At 46.2% G+C, this 22,670-nt stretch overlaps 1 protein-coding gene across 1 annotated transcript in view; it reads right to left on the reverse strand.

The window, feature by feature from the left end:
- The window catches only part of PRKCA (protein kinase C alpha), a 306,575-nt gene that overhangs the window by 41,405 nt on the left and 242,500 nt on the right, over window positions 1-22,670 (reverse strand). The window contains 5 exon segments of the mRNA XM_075579975.1: window positions 313-456; window positions 4,297-4,320; window positions 16,428-16,521; window positions 18,937-19,071; window positions 19,668-19,824. Of these exon segments, the coding sequence (XP_075436090.1) occupies window positions 313-456; window positions 4,297-4,320; window positions 16,428-16,521; window positions 18,937-19,071; window positions 19,668-19,824 (554 nt within the window).

Consider the following 22,670-nt stretch of genomic DNA (forward strand, 5'->3'; position numbering starts at 1 on the left):
TTGTTTGCAGCTTTTCGTTCCTGTCCTGTTTTCTACGCTCACAGAACACAGGTAAGGAGCAGCGTGGAAAGCAGGGATATCTCTACTAATTTCCAACTAAATGTCATGTAGTTTGACACTGGCACAATGTTGTGGGTGATAATTTCTCATCAGCAATGTATCGCCAGGAGTTAAAGAAAAGGACTAGCATACACCTCTCGTGACCTTTCACTGTGCATTCAGCCTTTGCTCGTGCAAATCTTATATCGTATACCAGGACAGGTGTATTTACCCATTCAGCCATTGGGATTCCCAATCTAAAAGGTAACGTACCTTCCCAAAGCTGCCTTTACCTAGCACCATCAAGAAGACAAAGTCCGTCAGCTTCACACTGTCGAGGTTATTGGAGGGGACGTACGGCTTCCGGTCTCCTGTGGCGCTGATCACTTTGTTACCAGCCGGGCCAAGTTTGGCTTTCTAAAAACAGAGTACAGACAGACTTCAGGAGACTTTGATCAGAATACATGATCCCCCACTGCTGCCCCGAGTACCTGCGATGCACCCCTGATCCATTGCACACCCCCTCGAGCAGCAACGGAGTTAATTTACTGTTAGCTCCTCGACGTCAGAGACTGGTTAAACTCTCGGTTAGTGGCCGACACGGAGCAAACCTGCCACAAACGGCTGTGCGTTCACGTTAGGCGACACAAAGAGGCAGCCACGCCTGCGTAACGTGCTTACTGCCAATGAGTATTTTACAGAAGGCGAAGCCGTAAAATACATTTCTGTTTGTTTATTTCATTAATGTGACAGTGGGGAAAAGAAGAGCGAGCTATGCATTATCAAAAACATGCATTTTTCTAGTCATTTAAAAGCCACTGTGCCTGAATTCGCTATGCGCCATGCTGCACCACCATAGTAACATATACCCATCCCGATAAAAACGACAGTAATATCAATGCCCCAGTATAAAGCGTTGGAGTATATTATTATATTGGGCTCTGTAACTGTCCCTTTGAAACTCTGAAACTCCACATAAAATTGTTCCCTCTGGTCCCTTTTATGTACAGTAATCAGGGGGTCCCGAGGCCGGAGCGGAAATTAACGCGGTTCAGCTCCGGGCCGGGGACCCCGCTGGTTCCAGAGATACTCACCGGTAAAGGCGACGGCGGTTCTTTTATGGAGGTTTATATCCTGTGTCACGCCGGGACAACAGAAAGCCGCGACGGGTGACATGGTGGCTTCCTATTGGCAGCGTGAAGCAGGAGATTCAAACCTCCATTTTGTTTCCCCCCGGAGAGGACTGTACCTACGGCGCCTTCCTTGCTAAGTATCTTGTGAACTGGGGGTCTCCTGAGCTGAAATTAACGTGGTTCAGCTCCAGAGATCCCCCCCCCCCGCTTCCTATACATGTAACCAAATAAAAAAGGGGGAGACAGGGAATTGTCACCCTAGTTTTCTGTACCAGTGAATCTGGCACATCAGCAGGGATCTGCTGAATGATCTTTAAGGATCTGCTGAATGATCTTTAGGGATCTGCTGAATGATCTTTAAGGATCTGCTGAATGATCTTTAAGGATCTGCTGAAGGATCTTTAGGGATCTGCTGAAGGATCTTTAGGGATCTGCTGAAGGATCTTTAGGGATCTGCTGAATGATCTTTAGGGATCTGCTGAAGGATCTGGAGGGACCCTTAGAATGATCTGGAGGGATCTTTAGGGATCTGCTGAATTATCTGGAGGGATCTGCTGAAGGTGGTTGATTGCTATGTTAATTCCTCATTATAAGTTGGTTAGGGCAGAGCGGAAACATGTAATAATACACCAAGTGTATGGGGTACTGTGTTTGATGAGGACTTGGATCTGGTGCACCTGCACGGCTGCCAGGTAACGCTGGTTGGGCCGGGAGGAGAACAAGGCGTGGCCATTCGGAAAGCTACTGTATTTCCCTACCATGGTGTACATGAAAAAAAAAATGATTTTCCTGTCTAGTGAAGGAAATGAACTCCCGTAGACTAGGATATTTACTGTACGGTTTGGTGGAGGGTAAGGACTTGTAATGTGTGAGAATGCAGGACACTGCGCTCAGCCTCAATATCATAGTACGATAATAGGCAACATCACTTAACCCTTCTGCTGCCAGGAGCCACCTGACCGTGAACGGGTTACTCTACATGTGGCTCTGTTACCAAAGATCTCATTAAGGTAAAGTAGCTCTCTCCCCCCTCTCCTCCCCCCCCTCTCCTCCCCCCCCTCTCCTCCCCCCCCCCTCTCCTCCCCCCCCCCTCTCCTCCCCCCCCCCTCTCCTCCCCCCCCCCTCTCCTCCCCCCCCCCTCTCCTCCCCCCCCCCCTCTCCTCCCCCCCCCCTCTCCTCCCCCCCCCCCTCTCCTCTCCCCTCCCCCCTCTCCTCCCCCCCCCCTCTCCTCTCCCCTCCCCCCTCTCCTCTCCCCTCCCCCCTCTCCTCTCCCCTCCCCCCTCTCCTCTCCCCTCCCCCCTCTCCTCTCCCCTCCCCCCTCTCCTCTCCCCTCTCCTCTCCTCTCTCCCCCCCTCCTCTCTCCCCCTCTCCTCTCCTCTCTCCCCCCCTCACAGGTGGCTCAACCATTGGCTCTGTCTCTGACTGAGCCCCTGATTGATCCACCTGTCCTGAAGCAAAGACAACCTGACCTGGTGGTGGCCCTTGAGGACTGGAGTTGGCCGCCCTCGGGTTAGAAACACCAACACTGGCGCAGTAGCCTCGCATATAGAGTTAATTAGAATCTGATCTATTTCGTGCCATAGCCACTTCTTTATTGTGGTACCAGCCAAACTGCCAATATCAACATGGCGCTCATTTTATTAGTGCCGGTAATCCCAGAAGACAAACGTGATATGCCATATGGCAGGCTGAAAAATCGACCCCTAAAATAAGCAATGGCCATCAATACATAGTGGGCAGAGAGGGGGGAGAGGGGGAAGGAGCAGAGGGGGAAGGGGGAGAGGGGGAAGGGGCAGAGGAGGAAGGAAGAGGGGGAAGGGGAGGAAGAGGGAGGGTAACCCTATCTTCTGCCACTGGAACCCGCAAGACTTCTCTATGCAATGGGTCAAAGGACGTTATGTAGTGTGGCCCGATGTTGTTGAGCTGAGGCATAGAGGTGTAGCCTGGGATATTACACATGCTGACAGATATTCTGCATTATCACGGCATTGAATCCTATGGGAAGGCGGAGATATTCTGCATTATGAGTGAGTGCAATAACCCGTGCTAAATCTGTATGTACCCTCGTTGTTGTATTAAGAACTGTTGACAGCGAAAGAGCTCATTAGCCACTGGTGGGACACACTGCCTGAAAGGACGCCTCTTTGAAATGCCATAAAAAGGGGGACAAAAGGGGCGCTGATTTTGTTTTTGAGAATACCCCTCTGTCCGCTGCGTTTGTAAATCCCCAAAAATATCAGGTCTGACGTACGGCCAAATAAGGCACGGAGGAAGACGCGCGCGCAAAACCAGCGCTTGGTTCACAATAACACTGCTTCAATCTGGTGAGGGCTCACGAGAAGATTCGGACAAACATGATCGACTCCTGGTTTGTTCACCAAGCGTAAATAAATAACTATGGTGGCATTTTGGAAGAAGGAACCATTCATTAGTGAAGATGCAATAAATTCAGCCATGCTATTTCCAAGCCGTGCTCCCATTCCAGTGCATTAAATCGAACCCATGCCAGACACAGAATTGATGTCATTTTTGCCGCGATTGTGGTCGAAATGGGTTGACGAGAGCTCCACACAATCAAACAGGCTTTGGGATTTTTGGGATATTGCAGCTCGATCCCACAATAACTCCCGTTCAAGTCCATGGCAGTGAATGTGGGGGTAGCGTTTCCATGCGCCTTAATCAAAGCTTAGAGAATCTCCACCTCCGTTCCATGTAAACGGGGTTTTGGGTAACCTTGCTCTGCAGTGTGTCCGGGCCCCAGAGGCAAGCAAGAGGATTTTCTTCCTGAACCGTGTGTTCATCCAAGCTGTTATCTCGTTCAGCAAGAAGAACCCAACACAATCAGCTGTTTCCTAGCAATTCTGTCAGGCTCGTTTCATCACCTTTTTTTTTTCTAGCACAGGTAAGTTATTCTTGGATTTGTCAAACGGCAAACAGCACCTTTTCAGATCTTTCCATCACAGCAAAAAAACAAACCCCCCATTCTCTCAACAAAATCGCACTGCAGTGAAGCACATCACAGCAGGGAAAACTTGGCTAGTCAAAGCTAATTGCTCTGTAGTGGCAGCAAAGGTGTTATTTTTAAGGCATGCAAGCCATCTTACTTCCATCGGTATGGACGCACCTTATCTTGGGCTGGTCTTTTACCCTGAAATCGTAGGGAGAGTGTCTTGATCAGACAGGTCATTTCTTTCGTTAATCGGGTGTCACTGCCACCAGTCCCGCATAGCACGTTACCCAACTGAAGAGGCACCGGGGCGACCCAACTCATAGGGGTCTTAATCTACATCTTGCAGGGTTCCCAATACCAGTGTCCATCCCAACTGAGCACCAATAAGGAGCCAATCAGGACTATAATAAAGCAGCAATCCTCCTTAAACTAACCCCTAAATAGTGCTATATTAGCTCTGGCACCTGAAATACTTACAGATCGATGTTACCAGTAAAGGGTATTTAAATTAATAAACCCTCACTGTAGCCTTTACTCAATATGCTATGAAGCCCCTTCCCAGTATTAGAGGACATTTTAGTCCCATTCTTTCGATTTGTGCATATTGCAATGGGGTCTTTGTGTTTGAACACACATGCTTTAATCAAGCTGTTCCCAACCTTTTTTACATTGTACACCCCCTGCTAGAAAACCTTTGTTCTGCGCACCACCAATTAATAAATCTTATTGCTGATGGTGAGGGAGTGAAGAGGTTAACTCTCTCACTGTTCCAGGTCCAGGGCAGCTTTCAGGTCTGCTAGGGTGTTCATATCAACTCTTGATTGGAACTAAAGGTCTGTCAGACACAGCAGCCTCCCTGTCTCATTGTTCCCCAGCCTGCAAGGAAGGAGGTTCAAAAGCCTGCTAGGAAGCAGGGCGTTGGTTCCTAGAGGGATTACCTGGGAATAGCCGGGACTCACACCCAGCACCAAAACAACAAGCCTGGAGGGAAGCAGGGCTTAATTACCTGCAAGGTAGCGGCTTCACAGAGCTTCTGAATCCTGCTAAAAAGCAGGGCTTCAGTTCCAGGAGCAGTGTTTCCCATCTCCAGTCCGCAGGGAACCCCAACAGTTCAGGTCTTAAGGATATCTCTGCTCCAGCACAGGTGGGTCAATCAGCAGCGGCTCAGTCATTTTGACTGAGCCACCTGTGCTGGAGCAGGGATATCCTTAAGACTGGAGTTGGGAAACACTGTCCTAGAGGGATTGCCTAGGAATAACTAGGACTCACACCCAGCACCAAAGAAATTGACATGCTATGTTGTTGCAGATCAATGCTGTTTATGTTTGCTTGTTTACACTGGGTTCAGCAGTGTATTATACCCTGTTTTTCCCAGTTCAGGGAATAAAGGCGACTTTATTTGAAAGTATGTGGTGTGTGGACTCCTCATTGACCCTACCTTGAAGGCCAATCCATCACTCTGACCCCTGAGACTATCGCTCACAAAACTGTGACTGATCCCAGGCAGTATAGTGTCCTCAGCTAGTGGGGGGGAACACACGCTTAATAAGACCCCTACACTGCCCCTCAGTGTGCAGGCAGCATGGGGTGGTATAGCCATCACTCACTGCGGGAGCTTCCAAAGTCACGTCCCACAATGCCTTGTTGCTGTAAATGCAATGCATTGTGGGAAGCAAGTTTGGAAGCTCCTGCTGTGACAGCGATACCCCCCACACTAAGGTGCAGTTTGGGACCTTACTAAGTGAGCAGTCCCCACACGGGCTCAGGGCCCCGCTATATACTGCCCGGTCATCCACCATTACAGATTTTTGGAGAGCAAACCCCTTGGAGACACCTCACAAACTCCCTGTTGAGAATCACTGTTTAACCATTTACAGGGGTATAGATACTTAGTAAGTTCTCATATGATACAGTGTCTCCATGACAATGGCATTTAGATATAAATAGATGCTTTTCCTGTTACTATGGTAACAAGACACAATGGGCAGCATTAACCCTTCACTGCGGGTCCCTCTTCCAGCAAATTACTCAGTAGGTGCCACACAGAGCAGTAATCCCACCTGGGTACTTTTTATTGTATTTATTTTTGTAAACCTACCTGAACCCAGAGGGGCTCCTGGACTTTATCAGAGGACTTTCCCCACCCCCTACCCCCACGTCCAGGCCCCTCCCCACGTCCAGGCCCCTCCCCCTCAGTTCCGGAAATACTACAAATATTGCGGCTGACTACAAACATGGCTGTCTGGATCACCAATACGGCAGCCATATTGTTTCCCCAGGTTGCTTGGTGGACCCCTGGACCCCCCCCCCCCCCTTGCTTGCTGCGCCTGAACCAAAAGGGGGGGGAGGGAGGGGTGTTCTGGGAAAAAAATTATAATAATAGCATGTTCTTGTATAGTGCTGCTAATTGTACGAAGCGCTTTACAGAATCAATTTGCAGACACCGGTCCCTGACCCGTGGAGCTTACAATCTATGTTTTTGGTGCCTGAGGCACAGGGAGATAAAGTGACTTGCCCAAGGTCACAAGGAGCCGACACCGGGAATTGAACCAGGTTCCCCTGCTTCACGCTCAGTGCCAGTCAGTGTCGTTACTCACTGAGCCGCTCCTTCGCTTACAAAAACACAAAAGTGTCATTTTAGGGACCCGCAAAATAAGGGTGGTAAAGAGAAAGAAATACATGGATACGCTGAATATTGGGGCTACTGTACGTTGGGTTTTATGTCAAGTAAACAAACACGCCTTTCCCAAATCATAACATGGTTGTCTGCTGCCCTCTGGTGGGAATGTGGAATATTGCGAACAAGCTCAGTTTTGGTGTAAATGTTGGACTCCTGGAGAGCACATTCACTGTACATTATTTGTGCTATAATAAACCGAACAAATTGGAGCAGGACGTGCGATTTTTCTAGAACTGAAAAGGGGAGTTACCTGTTGGCTCCCACACTCTCCCTAAGTGTGAACTCCCCCCCCCCCCCACTATTGAACAACAAACACACAATCCTTGATCTCCCACAGTGACAATATGTGGCAGCACAATTGTGTTTAATTCTGGAGACTATGGGGCCTATGCAGAGAGCAGCGAATTTTAAAATTGGCGAATTTATTAAAAAGTTGCTTTTTTGGAGAGTTTTATTCTCCATATGCAGAAAAGTGCGAATTCTGCTATGTTTAACATGGATGCGTGTGGCGAGTTTAAATTGGCGAGATGCGCGCTTCAGAAACGTGTAAAAACAAATTCGCGCCTTTTTTTTCCCATTGCAATGGCCGCGAGCGGCAGCTTCTTGCCAATTTTTTCTGGCGAGGCAAAAAGGAGACAATCGCGCCATTTTATTGGCGCGAACAGCCGCTAGATGCCGTTCGCGCCTCTCTGCATTAGGATATTTTTAAAACTGGCGAGATTGAGGTTCTCGCCAGCCGCGAGGCGAGTTTTACAAATAGAAAAGAAAAATTGGCGCGTTTTTTGGAACTCGCCATTTTCTGCTGCTTTCTGCGCGATTTTCTCCAAAAAATGGCGAATTTTGAAATAGCGCTGCTCTCTGCATAGGCCCCTATATCTCTGGAAGGATATAAATGAATTGGAGATTGTGCAAAGAAAGGCCACGAAAATGATGCCTTAACCACAGCATAAGATTCATCAGGAAAGACTTAAGCAGGGGTGCGCAAACTTTTGCTGCTGCGCCCCCCTGCCTTGTCTCCCCCCGGTGCTCACGCCCCCTCATTACCTTAGTGCGCCATCAAATGACGCCACGGGTCATGTAACGTCGCGACATGTGACCCGCGGCATCAAATTTGACGCCACGTTGCCATGGAGACCCGTCCAGAAGCCGGCTGAATCTTCAGGTTTAGGTTGCAGAGGCCTTACACGATCCCCCGGGCAGGGGGACAAACAAAAAACCCCATTAACGGGAAAAATTAATTCCTTCCTGACTCCAAGAATTGGAAATCGGATTACTCCCTGGATCAACATCCTTCCCATGTATACTTATTTGGTATATCCCTGTATACCTTTCCCATCTAAAAAGATGTCCAACTTTTTTTGAACAAATCTATTGTATCTGCCATCAGTCTCCATGGGTAATGAATTCCACATTTTAACTGCCCTTACTGTAAAGAACCCTTTCCTTTGTTGCTGGTGAAATTTCCTTTCCTCCAACCTTAAGGGATGGCCCAGAGTCCTTTGTACTGCCCGTGGGATGAATAGTTATTTTGAAAGCTCCTTGTATTGTCCCCGAATATATTTGTATATAGTTATCATATCCCCTCTTAGACGCCTCTTTTCTAATGTAAATAAATCTAATTTAGCTAGTCTCTCCTCATAAGTTAGATTGTCCATCACCTTTATTAATTTGGTGGCTCTTCTCTGCACTCTCTCTAGTTCCATAATGTATTTTCTTAGGATTAGTGCCCAAAATTGTACTCCATATTCAAGGTGTGGTCTTACTAGTGCTTTGTAAGGGGGCATAATTATGTTTACTTCACTTCCATCCATTGCCTGTTTGATGCAAGATAAGATCTTGTTTGCCTTTGCAGCTACTGCATGACATTGGGCACTATTGCTAAGTCTGCAGTCTACAAGCACTCCTAAATCCTTCTCCATCAAGGATTCCCCCCAATATATCTCCATTTAATTTGTAAGTCGCCTTTTTATTCTTGCATCCCAAATGCATAACCTTACATTTATCTGTATTAAACCTCATCTGCCATTTACCTGCCCACGTTTCCAGTCTCTCCAAGTCCTTCTGAAGAGAAATTACATCCTGCTCTGATTCTACTACCTTACACAATTTAATATCATCAGCAAAGATGGAGACTTTGCTCTCGATGCCAACCTCAAGGTCATTAATAAACAAGTTAAAAAGCAGGGGTCCCAGTACGGATCCCTGAGGTACTCCACTCACGACTTTAGCCCAACCTGAAAAAGTTCCATTTATGACAACCCCCTGTCTGTCCTTAACCAGTTTTCAATCCAGGTGCATACATTATTACTGAGTCCAATTTGCTTTATTTTGTACACCAACCTCATGTGTGAAACCGTATCAAAAGCCTTTGCAAAATCTAAGTAAACCACATCAACTGCATTACCCTGGTCTAAATTCCTACTTACCTCCTCAAAGAATCATCGTTACAAAGCCGCTTGGGTGCGACACGTCTTAACGTGTTCCACTGACAAACAGAAACATTCTCCATCGGCAGTATAGACATTTACTAATAGGGATCTCTATATCTGGAGTCACAGGTCTGGCATTAAGCAAACCAGAGGTTCTTGGTCTGTGAACCAGCGCCGAAATCCCAACACTGGCACCATTAACAATGCATGATGGGAGTAGTAGTTTTGCACCGTATATAATAGCATAGCCGTAAAGTAATTACGAGCACAGTTCTCCCCCCCTCCCCCCCCACCAAGTTATTTAACAGTAGTGCTATTGAAAACAACGGTTAAGGAGATAATACACTCGTTATTTTGCATTGACGGGGGTTATATCGTCTGCATACATGTATGAAATAAATAAATATATATATATATATATATATATATATATATATATACATACACACACACATATATATACACACACATATACTGTACACAATGTTCAGAAGCATCTAACATAATGCACCTTGCATAATGTGAATAGAGAAAATAGAACTGTGTGTTATTAAGGCTTCTCTGCTACCCAATGTGCTAAGGCAGAGTTGCAAATGCAGTTGTGGCAGACGGCTGCCTGTGCAATGTGCAAATGGAAGAATCCCCCAATGATGCTCATTTGGTAACAAGAAGTCGGCAAACATTGCATTAAAACAGTCAGGGGGTTATTTAAATATTTCCCATCTGGTCCCCGTGCTTCCCAGCGGCATGCTGTACACGGAGTTTACTGAGCTCTGTGACTGTGAGAATTCAGGAATAAACCCCAGTGTGGAGCACAAACATGTGAAGTATTTCACGACCGCGCAGCTCACATATTTTATTACGTACAGTACAAGCCAGATATCACCATATATATATATATATATATATACACACTCAGAAAAAGAATATACACACGTAACCCTCCTTGCCAGGATTCCTAGAGAGGTAACATCAGTGTGTATATGGCGGTTCTGCATGGACCACCCTGACTCAGGGGCAGGATTCAGGCAGCTGGGCAATGAGGTGGCAAGGACGTAGAATAACGGGCGCCAGGAACATGTGTAGTACACCTGCCATGTATGCGTGTCCCCAAGCACTGGGACCGCTCATATGTATCTTGACACGTTGTACATGGTTTTCATTCATAGACGAATACTTCCATCTGTGCCCACTATTAACACTCGATTGGAGCTACTCTGAGGTAGGTGTGGGCCCACGGCCCCCCTAGTCTCTCCTGAACCCTTTAAGTAGCGATCAGACTATGCGGGTGGGCCCCCTACGGGAAATCCTGACGGGTCTCCTATTACTTGACCCAGTACTTTGCTGTTTGTTTTGTGGAACTGCCACTTCCACACAGAGTGACGGGGAACGTTGGCGCTGATCCGCGGTTAGAGCTGATCAGCAGGCACCCGAGAGCCCTCTTCACTGAGGCCCTCTATGGCGTGCCGCATTCCATTAACTAAACTGCACAGGACTCCATTCCGTCGTTAAGGGGGCTCCTTACTTAAGGGGTACTGTCCCTATCTGCAGCATAATAAATGGAAGGGGCCTGGTCTGTGCTATTACTTTAATAACATTATTTATCTCAGTGGTTTTCAATCTTTTTCTGGTTAAAGAAACCCAGAATTTGATTGTGAAATTCTGGGGAACCCCATCTCTCGCCACCCGTGTCTCTCGTGTCTCTCGTCCTTCATACTCTGCCTGTTACACTCACTCTCCCCCTTACGCTTCATCTCCCATACACACTCCCCTTCTCTCTCGCACACGCGCACACGCACGCGCGCACGCACACACTCTCTCTCTCACTTTAAGGGAGCTTCCGGCACTGAGAACACATCTAGTCCTTCCTCTCCCTCCTGTCAGCTGGAAGTTGAACGCGTCGCCAGCAAGAGCCGGGAGAGGAAGGTTAGCAGTGACCGGGCGGCCGCTGCGGAGCTCGGGAGCCACCGGGTCACTGCTACACCGTGTGCCGCCACGCCGCCTGGCCTGTGACAGCTGGGAAAGTTGTCCAGCTCAACCCCCTGGCAGCCGCGGAACCCCTAAGGGGTTCTATTGGAACCCCAGTTGAAAATCCCTGCCATAGAGGCATCTTCATAGGGAAGCGTGGTTTAAACTGGTTTCATTCCTACCCATCAGGTAGATCCCAACATGTGTCTATCTCAGGCTCTTACTCAGCCCCCTTGGATATCACCTGTGTTGTCCCACAAGGCTCTGTTCTTGGGACCCTACTCTTCTCAGTCTTCATCAATGATCTTCCTACAGCTGGTAAGGAAGCTTCAATACACATGTATGCAGATGACACAATCCTATATGCACACAGCCATTGCCTCTCCGACCTTGAACACATACTTCAGTCTGACTTTTTGAGACTTGAAAATTGGATTTCCCAAAACAAACTATTTTTAAACACTGACAAACAGTAACAATGGTATTTGGGACCAAGGCTAAATTTTTAAAGCTTCCAATGATTGAGCTCCAGATCAGAATCAACACTAACACCACCCTAACTCCTGTTACTGGTCTTAAATACTTGGGCATATGGTTTGACTCCCATTTAACATTCGGGATGCACATTGATACCCTGACATCCAAAACCTATGCCAAACTAGGTATACTTTACAGGAACAAATCCTCCCTAAGTCTGATGGTCGGAAAGTGCATCGCACAGCAGATGCTAATGCCAATTATCGACTATGGGGACATAATATACGGCTCGGCACCCCAAACCCACTTTACAAACGTGATACCCTCTACAATGCAATATGCCGTTTTGTTCTCCAATGCAACTACAACACACATCACTGTGAAATGCTCAAAGAACTAGATTGGTCATCACTTGAGTCTAGGCGCAAAGTTAATCTTTCCTGTCTTGCCTTCAAATAGTTTCTGGGCAAGCTACCCGTCTATCTGAACAAGCTCCTCACCCCTACCACCTGCAGCACTTATCACCTGGGATCAGACTCCAAAAGACTGTTCATGGTCCCACGGTTCAACAAAGTATCCGGCCGTTCCTCCTTCTCTTACTGTGCACCCCAAAACTGGAACAATCTACCGGAGACTCACAGCCACCACCAGTTTAAGTTCTTTCAAAACTAAAGCTGTGTCACATTTTAATCTGGTCTGTAACTGTTACATACGCCCATAATATATATTATCTCTAACTGTGCATGCAATGTCTTGTATATAATGTATAACCCTGTTCACTTATGTAATTAAGTCTTTGTAACCATGTATTATTTGTCATCATAACTCTATGCCCAGGACATACTTGAAAACGAGAGGTAACTCTCACTGTATTACTTCATGGTAACACATTGTCCATACATGGATGACTACACACCTGGAGTTTAGGAAGTCCCCCTACGAATTAGTATCACCAGAACACCTCTAACAGTACCCAACCAGCTCCCCCTCCAGTGGTTACCCATTACCACTAATTGACGGACTATACTACATGTTATACGCGCTCATTTACCAGACATTCCCGACCAGCGCGTTCCCATCCCTTCGTTTGACCAATGAATGGCTTTCCAACCCTCCTGAGGGCTCGGCACTGAAAAGGTTAAACAGGCGCAGCAAGAAATATTTGATTTGACAACACTCTGCCACACAGAGAACGGAGGTGTTACTATGGCCTCCAATGGATTATTTGTTTTCTTCCAGTGACATCTTCTAGGCGTTCTATTGTCTACGCAGAGGGAGCTGGAAGGCAATTTTGTTTTGAATGCAGCACTTATTAGGCGCTTGAAAAGAAGTTAAAAAATTTTTTTTAAAAGAAAGCTACGTAGAACCAGCGTTTTAAATCGAAATACTACTCTGGGATCCATGCAATCAAAGGGTAACAAAGAGCCCACGAAAAAACGCTACGTTGTGAGAGCACGACGGAGAAAAACAGATATATTATGAATTGAAAGGGGTCACTCGGGAGTTGGGGAAATTGCTTCAGTTGCTATGGTAACAGTACTTGGTCCAATTAGCCAATGGATACTATCGCATATGAATGATTCTAGGGCATTCGTGTTTCCTGTGCAGAGATGGCAGCCCAAACTCAACAGGTTGATTGATATAGGCTGGTAATGGTTTTTATGGTCATCTATGGACAGCTTAGTCTAGGAGTGGCCAACTCCAGTCCTTAAGGGCCATCAGCAGGTTTTCAGGCTATCCCTGCTTCAGCACAGGTGGCTCACAAAGACTGAGCCACTGATTGAGCCACCTGTGCAGAAGCAGGGATATCCCAAATACCTGGCTTGTTGGTGGCCACCCCTGGTTTAGTCAAACCAATGCCAAAGACTCCTTCCATAGCAATGGGCAGGAGGACACTTTTCCAGTGGAACTTACCTTAGCGGCGGCTAAATGGTGGCAACGAGATGCCAGCGGCGAGATGTCCCATGTCGCACGCCATTAGAGGGGGTTGGGGTTCCTTACCATGCATCTGATCTCAGACGCGCTATTAGAGAGGGTTGGGGTTCCTTACAATGCATCTGATCCCAGAAGCGCTATTAGAGAGGGTTGGGGTTCCTTACAATGCATCTGATCTCAGAAGCGCTATTAGAGAGGGTTGTGGTTCCTTACAATGCATCTGATCTCAGAAGCGCTATTAGAGAGGGCTGTGGTTCCTTACAATGCATCTGATCCCAGAAGTGCTATTACGGGCATATCCCGCATTAACGTACGCAATGGGTCCAGAGCATGTGTGTAAAGCGAAAATGTACTTAAAGTGAAGCACTACCTTTTTTCCACGTATCAATGCATGTACTGTAATCATCATATACGTGCATAACTGATGTAAATAACACATGTGTAACAGGCTCTACAGTCTCCCCGCTTGTGTACAGCTTCGGTACAGGTAGGGAGCCGGTATTGCTGTTCATGTCGTGCTGACAGGCGCATGCGCGAGATGCCATTTGCCTATTGGGCGATATGTCCTTACTCGTTAGTGTACTTAAAGTGAGTGTCCTTAAACCGGGGTATGCCTGTATAGAGGGTTCGGATTCCTTACAATGCATCTGATCTCAGACACGCTATTAGAGAGGGTTGGGGTTGTGCAGAATTTCGCAATATAATTATAGGGGTTCCTTAACCACAAAAAGATTAAAAACCTTGCGCTAGACTGACAGAATTGTGAAATTGTATACAGCTTGATGCTACTGCATGAGAAGTGCAATACAAGGTTACTGCTGTTGGTGAGATGGTGTTTGCAACTCAGAAGTTAAAAAAAGGCAGAACAGTAAATAAATAAATGACGTGCGGAGAAAGAAAGTCTCTTTGAAGCAGTAAACAATGGGTGGGAGCAAAAAGAAATGCTTCAATGAGAATACTGGAGAAGCACAGAACATCCCCATAGAGAAGGATTCAGGAAACCAAGAATGTATATGAATTTTCTGATAACAGACGCCATCAAATATCCATCCATGGGAAACAGCTAAACAAAGAATTCCCAGGAGGGTGATATTAATAGAACACAACAACGCAAAGATCATTTATAGCTCAACTCTTTTAGCATTATTGGAGTACAATTTGGTCATTGTTTCAATCAATCGTATATTTTGGGGGGGAAACAAATACTGTACATATTACCTGAGCTTAGGGTTACCAGGCGGCTTCTCCAAAAATACTGCACACAAAGGTGAAAGGTGCGATGCTCGAGACACCCACAGCCCTCTCTGCTCCATGCTGTTTCTGTCTCTCCTTGGCCCCACCCCCATGCTCCTGAGACTTCCTCCTGATTGGCTGCATTACCCATCAGGATTGAGGAAGCTGGCCAGCCCTCTAGCAGCAGCAGCAGCCCTGCTCTCTCCCTGCTCGGGGAAATCTCGTGACAAGTCGGTCAAGTCACTATGTCCAGAGAGGTAATACCGGTATACACACACACGCCCAGAGAGGTAATACCGGTATACACATACACGCCCAGAGAGGCAATACCGGTATACACATACACGCCCAGAGAGGTAATACCGGTATACACATACACACCCACAGAGGTAATACCGGTATACACATACACGCCCAGAGAGGTAAAACCGGTATACACATACACACCCACAGAGGTAATACGGGTATACACATACATGTCCAGTACTACCTAATTTTTTACTGTCCAAATACAGGACAGTCCAGTTCAATACTGGACACTTGGAACCCTATCTGCGCTCCTCCCATTGTGAAGTTCGCTGCTGGTAAAAGGACTGGCCGTACATACTGTATATGGAAAACAAAAGAACAGATCCTGCGTTCCTACCAATTTGGGCTAAAATATACCAGTGACGTTTACATTTAGAACCTACGTCTGTGCGACAAAGGAGTCATTTGGTTGCATCTTTCGATCAAAACAGGATTCAAGCCGCCAACCTCGTCATTTATTGAACCCCTTCAGGGCACTTTCATACACTTCACAAAGTTTAGTCCACAGGACAATAAGGAATTGCATATATTCAGTGTAGGTTCCTGCTAAACGGAGGTTACCGTGACGAGGTTGGCAGGCTTCATGTTTTGATCAAAAGATGCAACCAAATGAATCCTTTATTACACAGACTTAGGTTCAAAATGTAAACATGTCAGTAGTATATTTTAGCCCAATTTGGTAGGAACGCAGGATCTGTTCTTTGTTTTCTGTATATTTTTGTGGGCGTTTTCTGCGTTTTTTTTTTAACATCCTCTAACTTTGCTGGCAGTGGGTTCTGCTTGTGTTAGGCTAAGGCCATACAGCCTTTGCCCGCGGGAAGGCGCTCGAAGGCTGTGACATCACCCGCGTGAAGCGGGTGCGTTTTCGGTCCATGGTAGACGCGCCATGGGGCGGGGGGCGCGTGCCTAGGGGTGTCAAGGAGCTGGTTCACCCTCACTGGTTTCTCGGACGACGCGGGCCCCCACGCGGTCTATGGGCACAATCAAATGCCAGTGCGGTCTGCGGCAGTATGGACCTGCCCTTACATGTCAAAAGCGCCCCCCTGTACCAATGACGCCACACTGATCAAGTGCAGTTATTTATATGAATGAAATCCCTATTAAAGAAAGACGTATTCATTAATTGTAGTCCTATTCTGCTCTTGTTCTCCCGTTAGCGTCAGCCCCGCCCAACCTGCGAACGAGAAGTGCGCTTGCGTGCGTTTCCCATGTACGCCGAATGTGATTGTTACAGTGAATATGTGCCGGACCTTCTCTACGATCAGATTCCTCACCTCAAATTTCTGCCGGAGCTCCAGGTTTTCGTCGTCCACTTCCGGGATGGGGACATTGTAATACTCTCCCTCTTCTTGGTTCAGCAATTTGTACCTCGATAGAAAACGGGAAATGTAAGGTTTTGTGTGTAGAACCGCGTAACGGAGAGCGCTCTTCTAAGAGACACATCCTACTGGCCAACCCCTTGAGTGCCATTGTTTTGGCAGAGTGGGACCTTTTGTTAAATGAGAATTCTAATAAATGTGGCCCATTTAATCCAGTGGGATTTGCCAACCACGAATATCTTCGGCCTGAGCCACTAACTTGCTAACCCACGGCACAATAAGTAAATGCCCACACAAGCACGGACGGTGCACTCATTAAATGTCGCTTTGGGCTATACAGGCATACCCCGCATTAACGTACGCAATGGGACCGGAGCATGTATGTAAAGCGAAAATGTACTTAAAGTGAAGCGCTACCTTTTCCCCACTTATCGATGCATGTACTGTACGGCAATCGTCATATACGTGCATAACTGATGTAAATAACGCATTTGTAACAGGCTCTATAGTCTCCCCGCTTGCGCACAGCTTCGGTACAGGTAGGGAGCCAGTATTGCTGTTCAGGACGTGCTGACAGGCGCATGCGCGAGCTGCCGTTTGCCTATTGGGCGATATGTCCTTACTCACGAGTGTACTTAAAGTGAGTGTCCTTAAACCGGGGTATGCCTGTATAGTACAGTTCCAAAGTGCCGGGAAACAGTTTCAGGCGAGGAGAAACCTGCTTGTGCAGCCAACACAACTTCTTCAAAATGCAGGTCTCCTCTAGGACAGAGATAAAACGTGCATCCCTACTCACAAGTTCACAATGCAACTCTTCATTTAATGTGACAGCCAAGAACGGAGGAGGAACAAAGTTTCAGGTCCCATATGGGATCAGCTGATGAAAGGTCCACCTGGGACCTGAAACACTGTTCCTCCTCTGTTCTTGACTCGCACATTAAATGGAGAGTTGCATTGTGAACTTGTGAGCAGAGATGTACTTCGTCCTAGAGGAGACCTGCATTTTGAAGAATTTGTTTGACTTTGGGCTATACACCTCTGCTACATGTACAGTATGTGAGGGCCATGGATACAATGACCATTTCCTGGAAGGACGGTGTTTCAAAGTATCTCCGATTCCCCCCCTTGCTGGTAGTGTGGCCGCTGATGAGTTGCGTTGCGATGCGTCACACGTTTTTTTTAGTGGCGACTTTTTCTATTTTCATTTTCCTCCATGTAACCAGCAAATTACTGGAGCCCACACAAAGGGGTTTCCCCGCCTTTCAATTGTTATTTCCTTTTTCTACGCTGGAGATTCGGATCTTCCCCTCGGCATAAACCACTTTAAACCCCCTGTCCGCCCCCCCCCCCCTACCCACGTTATTTTGCTGAAATATCAAATGCCGGCAGGTGATCCCTTCGTGGTCGCCAATCGTTTTAAGAGCCTAATTCAATACACGGTGAAGGCACTTCATCCATTCACTTTACCGGGTACTCAGACCCTTCCCTGCCACGGGAGACACGTGGAATTTAACGGTAGATAAGAACTACTTGGCCCACCCAGTCAGGCCGATTTCCTGTCAGACCCTGTTTGAGCCTCGGCTTTCTTTCCTATTTAGAGTAGCTTTGTGTCCATCCCAAGCATGTTTGAATTGCCTTACTGCCGGGCTTCTCAACTCCAGTCCTCAAGACTTACGCCCACCACATCAGTGGCTCAGTCTTCGTGCGGATCGTCTTCGACTGAGCCACTAATGGATATCCTTAAAACCTGATCTGTTGGGGGGGGGACGGGGGGACTTAAGAACTGGAGTTGAGACTCCCTATCTTACTGTATTAACTCCTACCACCTCGGCTAGAAGGCTATTCCACAAATCCACCACCCTTTCCATGAAGAAGGACTTCTTCACATTTCCCCTGATCCTCCTACCATCCAACTTCAGAGGACCTCTTGTTCTAGCTCTCCTCTCTCTCTCTCTCTCTGAAATATGCTTCCATCCTGTACTTTGTTCAGACGCATTTTCATAGCCTACTGAATTAGGACCTTAGTGTCTATCCTTGGTTCAAAAGATACTGTATCGTGGATGGTAGACTTCAAGATCATAGACCGGTATTTGCACATTGAAGCATGCAAAGTATTATGGATTGTGTCATTACAAGCGCCACACATAGAAGTTGCGTCATTTCATATACACTATAGTACACAGGCAGATACCATCTACTATTTTTTGTTGGTTTCACAGTTGACCAGCAATTCAAGAGTACGCTCAACAGCCATTTGCTTGCTGTATAATAACCTATCATAGAATAATACTCAATACTTGCCGATTTTCATTAAAAGTGCTTATAAACCACAAATACCACCTTAGAAGGACTTAACATTAGTGGTCAGCTTTAGGCAACTACAGTATGGCAGTCATTTTTCTACATACTGTAAATATCCTGCCAATAAATTGATCAGACACCCAGCAGACCGATTAATACTTACCATCCACACGCTGGCATTTTCATTAGTTCTGACACCCCAAAAGAGAAACAGCCCATGAAATCATTTCTAGTGGTTCGGTCCCAATCCCAGATCTCTATAGAGAGCCGCCTGTCTTTGTCCGACGGCTTTAATTTGCTGCAAGATGAAAAGGGAGCACGTGATGAGATGCTCTGCTGAAAGTAAGAGGACAAAATGTAATCGTATGTTCCCAACCTGCAGCACAAGTACCACCGCTGGTGCCAAAGGCCTTAGAGAGCGGTACTTCACAAACGCGTGCCTCTGCGAGAGGGCAGCATAGGGGGCAAAGAGGAAAGAAGAACATTCACTCCAAAAGGAGTTTAAAACTAAAACAAGTAGCTTTTAATATACAGTGGTAGCCAACGTTTGGCACCCGTTGCAAGAAAAGAAAAGTGTTAAAAGACGCCCAGAGAGCATCATGTTTTAATAGCGCGGTGTCCAAACTCATGTTTGCAGATGTGCCAGCTACATCTGCATATTATATGGGTATCTCTATGGTGCTGTGACATGCTTAGAACACATTGGTGGTAGTCGTGTTGCTTGGCTACAAACTGCCCAACCTTTGACATACAATGTTGACAGGCAACAGATGAATCGTTCATACCAGTGTTGCACACGTGTAAATGTGATATTACTAACTCCTTCGGTGCCGGCGGCATGCTGACCCAACCCTGCATGGAAAGCGTCAGGAGAAACATCATCGGGCAACTTACAACGAGAAGGACTCGTTCCAGTGCGGATTCAGCGAGGAGCGGATGGTTTTGGTTTTCTGTTTGCTTTCATTTTTGGGGTCGGGGATGAGTTTAAGCTTCACGTACGGGTCGGACAGCCCGTTGGGATCCATAGGGATTAGGTTTCTGGCTTCGCGAACTGGAAAAGGAAATAGAAGGGAGATACTGAGGTTACCCATCATCTTTACACGTCAAAGCAGCCAGAATAACTTCCATGTAATGCATGAACACCTTCAGGGCGGCTGCAACACCTCGGTGTTGCACTCCTGGACATTTCAGGAACTGTCCCTCCGCTCCTGGAACAAAAGTCGACTAACAGAAAAGCCAAGTTCTGTATATTATATTTATGTGGCTGAAACTATTTCGAACTTTCAAACTATTTTTTTTTTTTTTAAACCATTAATGTTTCCATAGAATCCAAATGCTTTGGAGTGTTTGAACAATATTCACCTAATCTATTATGTCATAACGGTTTGAAAAGTGTTTTGTACAGTATGCAGCAAGATTCTGCATCCACAATCTCTCCGCTTCCTAAGGAAACCAACTACATTGATAAGATGTGTAAAGATGGGATGAGATGGTCCAGGCAGAGCAGTAGGATAGTAAGCATTATGATGAATGGCCTTTCTATATTACAATGCATAAAGTGACTGCATTTTTCTGATTTAGTTGCAGAGACCAATGTGATGGATGGGTGGGGGGGGGGGGGGTGGGGGGGGGGGAAAGCTACTTTTTCTTTTTCTACAAGGGAGCCATCAGCATATGTCTCGTCTTTGCTGTCTGAATGTCAAGGTCATGAAGACATTTAAATTAAAGGTCGTGCATGACATCAGGACTGATTGAGGGGTGAAGCTGAAATCATCACAGGTGCAGAAAACCCCATCAAGACATCCTGTTGTCATCAGGCAGAATGTTTATAATGTGATTGCTCTGCTAAGCATGTCCCCCATCTGCAAGCCAAATGATGGAACAGTGCGTAGTATCCCTAATGCATTTAGACCAAGAGTCAGCTATGCATGACACAGAAGTATGACCTCAATAAATTGCTGGCACAACCAACACTGAAGGAACTACACAGCAATTGTATGATTTGGGGGAAATGTATGCCACCTAACCAAAGCTGCTGTAACAATACTGATTAACACACGCATTCCCAGCTAGCTCAAACTCCTACACCCACCACATCATGAATATATATTTATGTCAAAAGGAGTGCTACTGGGCGTGGCAAATGTATACAACAAAAGACAGGGGTGCCCAATGCTACATCCAAATGACAAAACATATATGGTAATAAGAATAAAGTTAAATACTTCAATAATAATATTTTCTTGGTTATTTCGTTTGATCCTTTGGCCAAAGCATCATAAGCCTGCATACCACGCCACGGTATAACCAAACTACAGAGGTAACAGGAAGGGTTCACAGTGTAGTGTTAGGACCTGCAAAGTTTGGTTATACCGTGGCGTTGGTATGCAGGCTTATGATGCTTTGGCCAAAGGATCAAACGAAATAACCAAGAAAATATTATTATTGAAGTATTTAACTTTATACTTATTACCAGTGGTTGACAAATCACCAAAAAATCTACTCGCCACACAAAAAAATCTACTCGCCACCTAGTACCAAACGTGTGCTGCTTGGGCCAATATTTACTCGCCCGGGGGTTAAATCCACTCGCCCGGGGCGAGCAAATGTATAGGTTTGTCGAACACTGCTTATTACCATATATGTTTTGTCATTTGGATGTAGCATTGGGCACCCCCTGTCTTTTGTTGTAACAATACTGAACATGACAACAGAAGTCTAAATCATTTTTTATTTAGAGATTAAAGGGCAACAATAAAGATGATTGCTGGGCTCGCTAACCACATACAAAGTCTGATGCGTCTCCCTTCTGGAAGGACGAGGTCTCCTGTTGGTTATTACGGTTGGATTACAAGGCAGCTATGTCGGAATAAAACATTGCGCGCTGATATCGGTTAATTTAATTTCTACGTACAGGAAGGAATTTTCTGGAAACATAGGTCTGTAACGCACTAATGCGTAAAAATTAGTCGCAGGTTTTTTTCTTCAAAAGTTCTTAAAGCTTGAATGTTCTTTCATTTGAATTTTCATTCAACCATGTCTTGGTCTCTCTAAGTAGCGCCATACCATCACTAGGTTTTATCAAACTCCCGCATGGCACCGCGACAACACATGGCGTTGCGTTGCCATAAGAACATGACGCTGACTCAACTCAGGAGATGCCGCGCCAGACGAGGTAAGAGACCCCGCAAAAGCCCCACGCGCACAGAGCCCCGCAAAATTCCCATCCGGCCCTGTCTACAGTACCAAAACCTTTATTTCAAAACAATTAACGCCCTCGCTCGGTAATCCTTTGTGTAAGTTCCAAACGCACGACTCAAGCGTCTGAATGTAAAGTTACACTTGTAACTATATAATGCTACAGAATACCATACGAACAAACGTCTGGCGCTGTAATTGTGCCGCAGGCTGATCTTTAGCCGAGTCTGCCCTTGTCCCAGTTGGAATGCGCCTTTCAACTAGTTCTTATGCGCAGACGTAGAGGTCGCGGGAGTATTTTTTCGGAGTGTTGCACTTCTCCTGGTGCGACATCCAACATTCCACCCACGGAACATCTGTTACACAGACATCCGGGGTCTTTCGGGGCTGTAGTTTTATTCTTTAGTATTTGACAGAGCAATTTACCCTGGACATTTTCTAAAAGCAAAAAGGAAAGCAAGACATAAAAAAAAAAAGATGTACAGTAACTGCTTTAGTGCAGAAGAGTTTGGCAGCAGCGTAATACTCTAAATATATATATATATATATATATATTTATATTTATCAATGTGTGTGTACATATGTAGCATCATATATGTGTATATCTGTGTCATCTTAAAGCAGCAGTTCCCTTTGATTCATTATGTTTTGTTAACCTTGAGAACGTCCCGAAACTTTGTTTTTTGTTTGCACTCTGGA

This window comes from Ascaphus truei, chromosome 22 (assembly GCF_040206685.1).
Source record: "Ascaphus truei isolate aAscTru1 chromosome 22, aAscTru1.hap1, whole genome shotgun sequence".
In the NCBI taxonomy this organism is placed as follows: domain Eukaryota; kingdom Metazoa; phylum Chordata; class Amphibia; order Anura; family Ascaphidae; genus Ascaphus; species Ascaphus truei.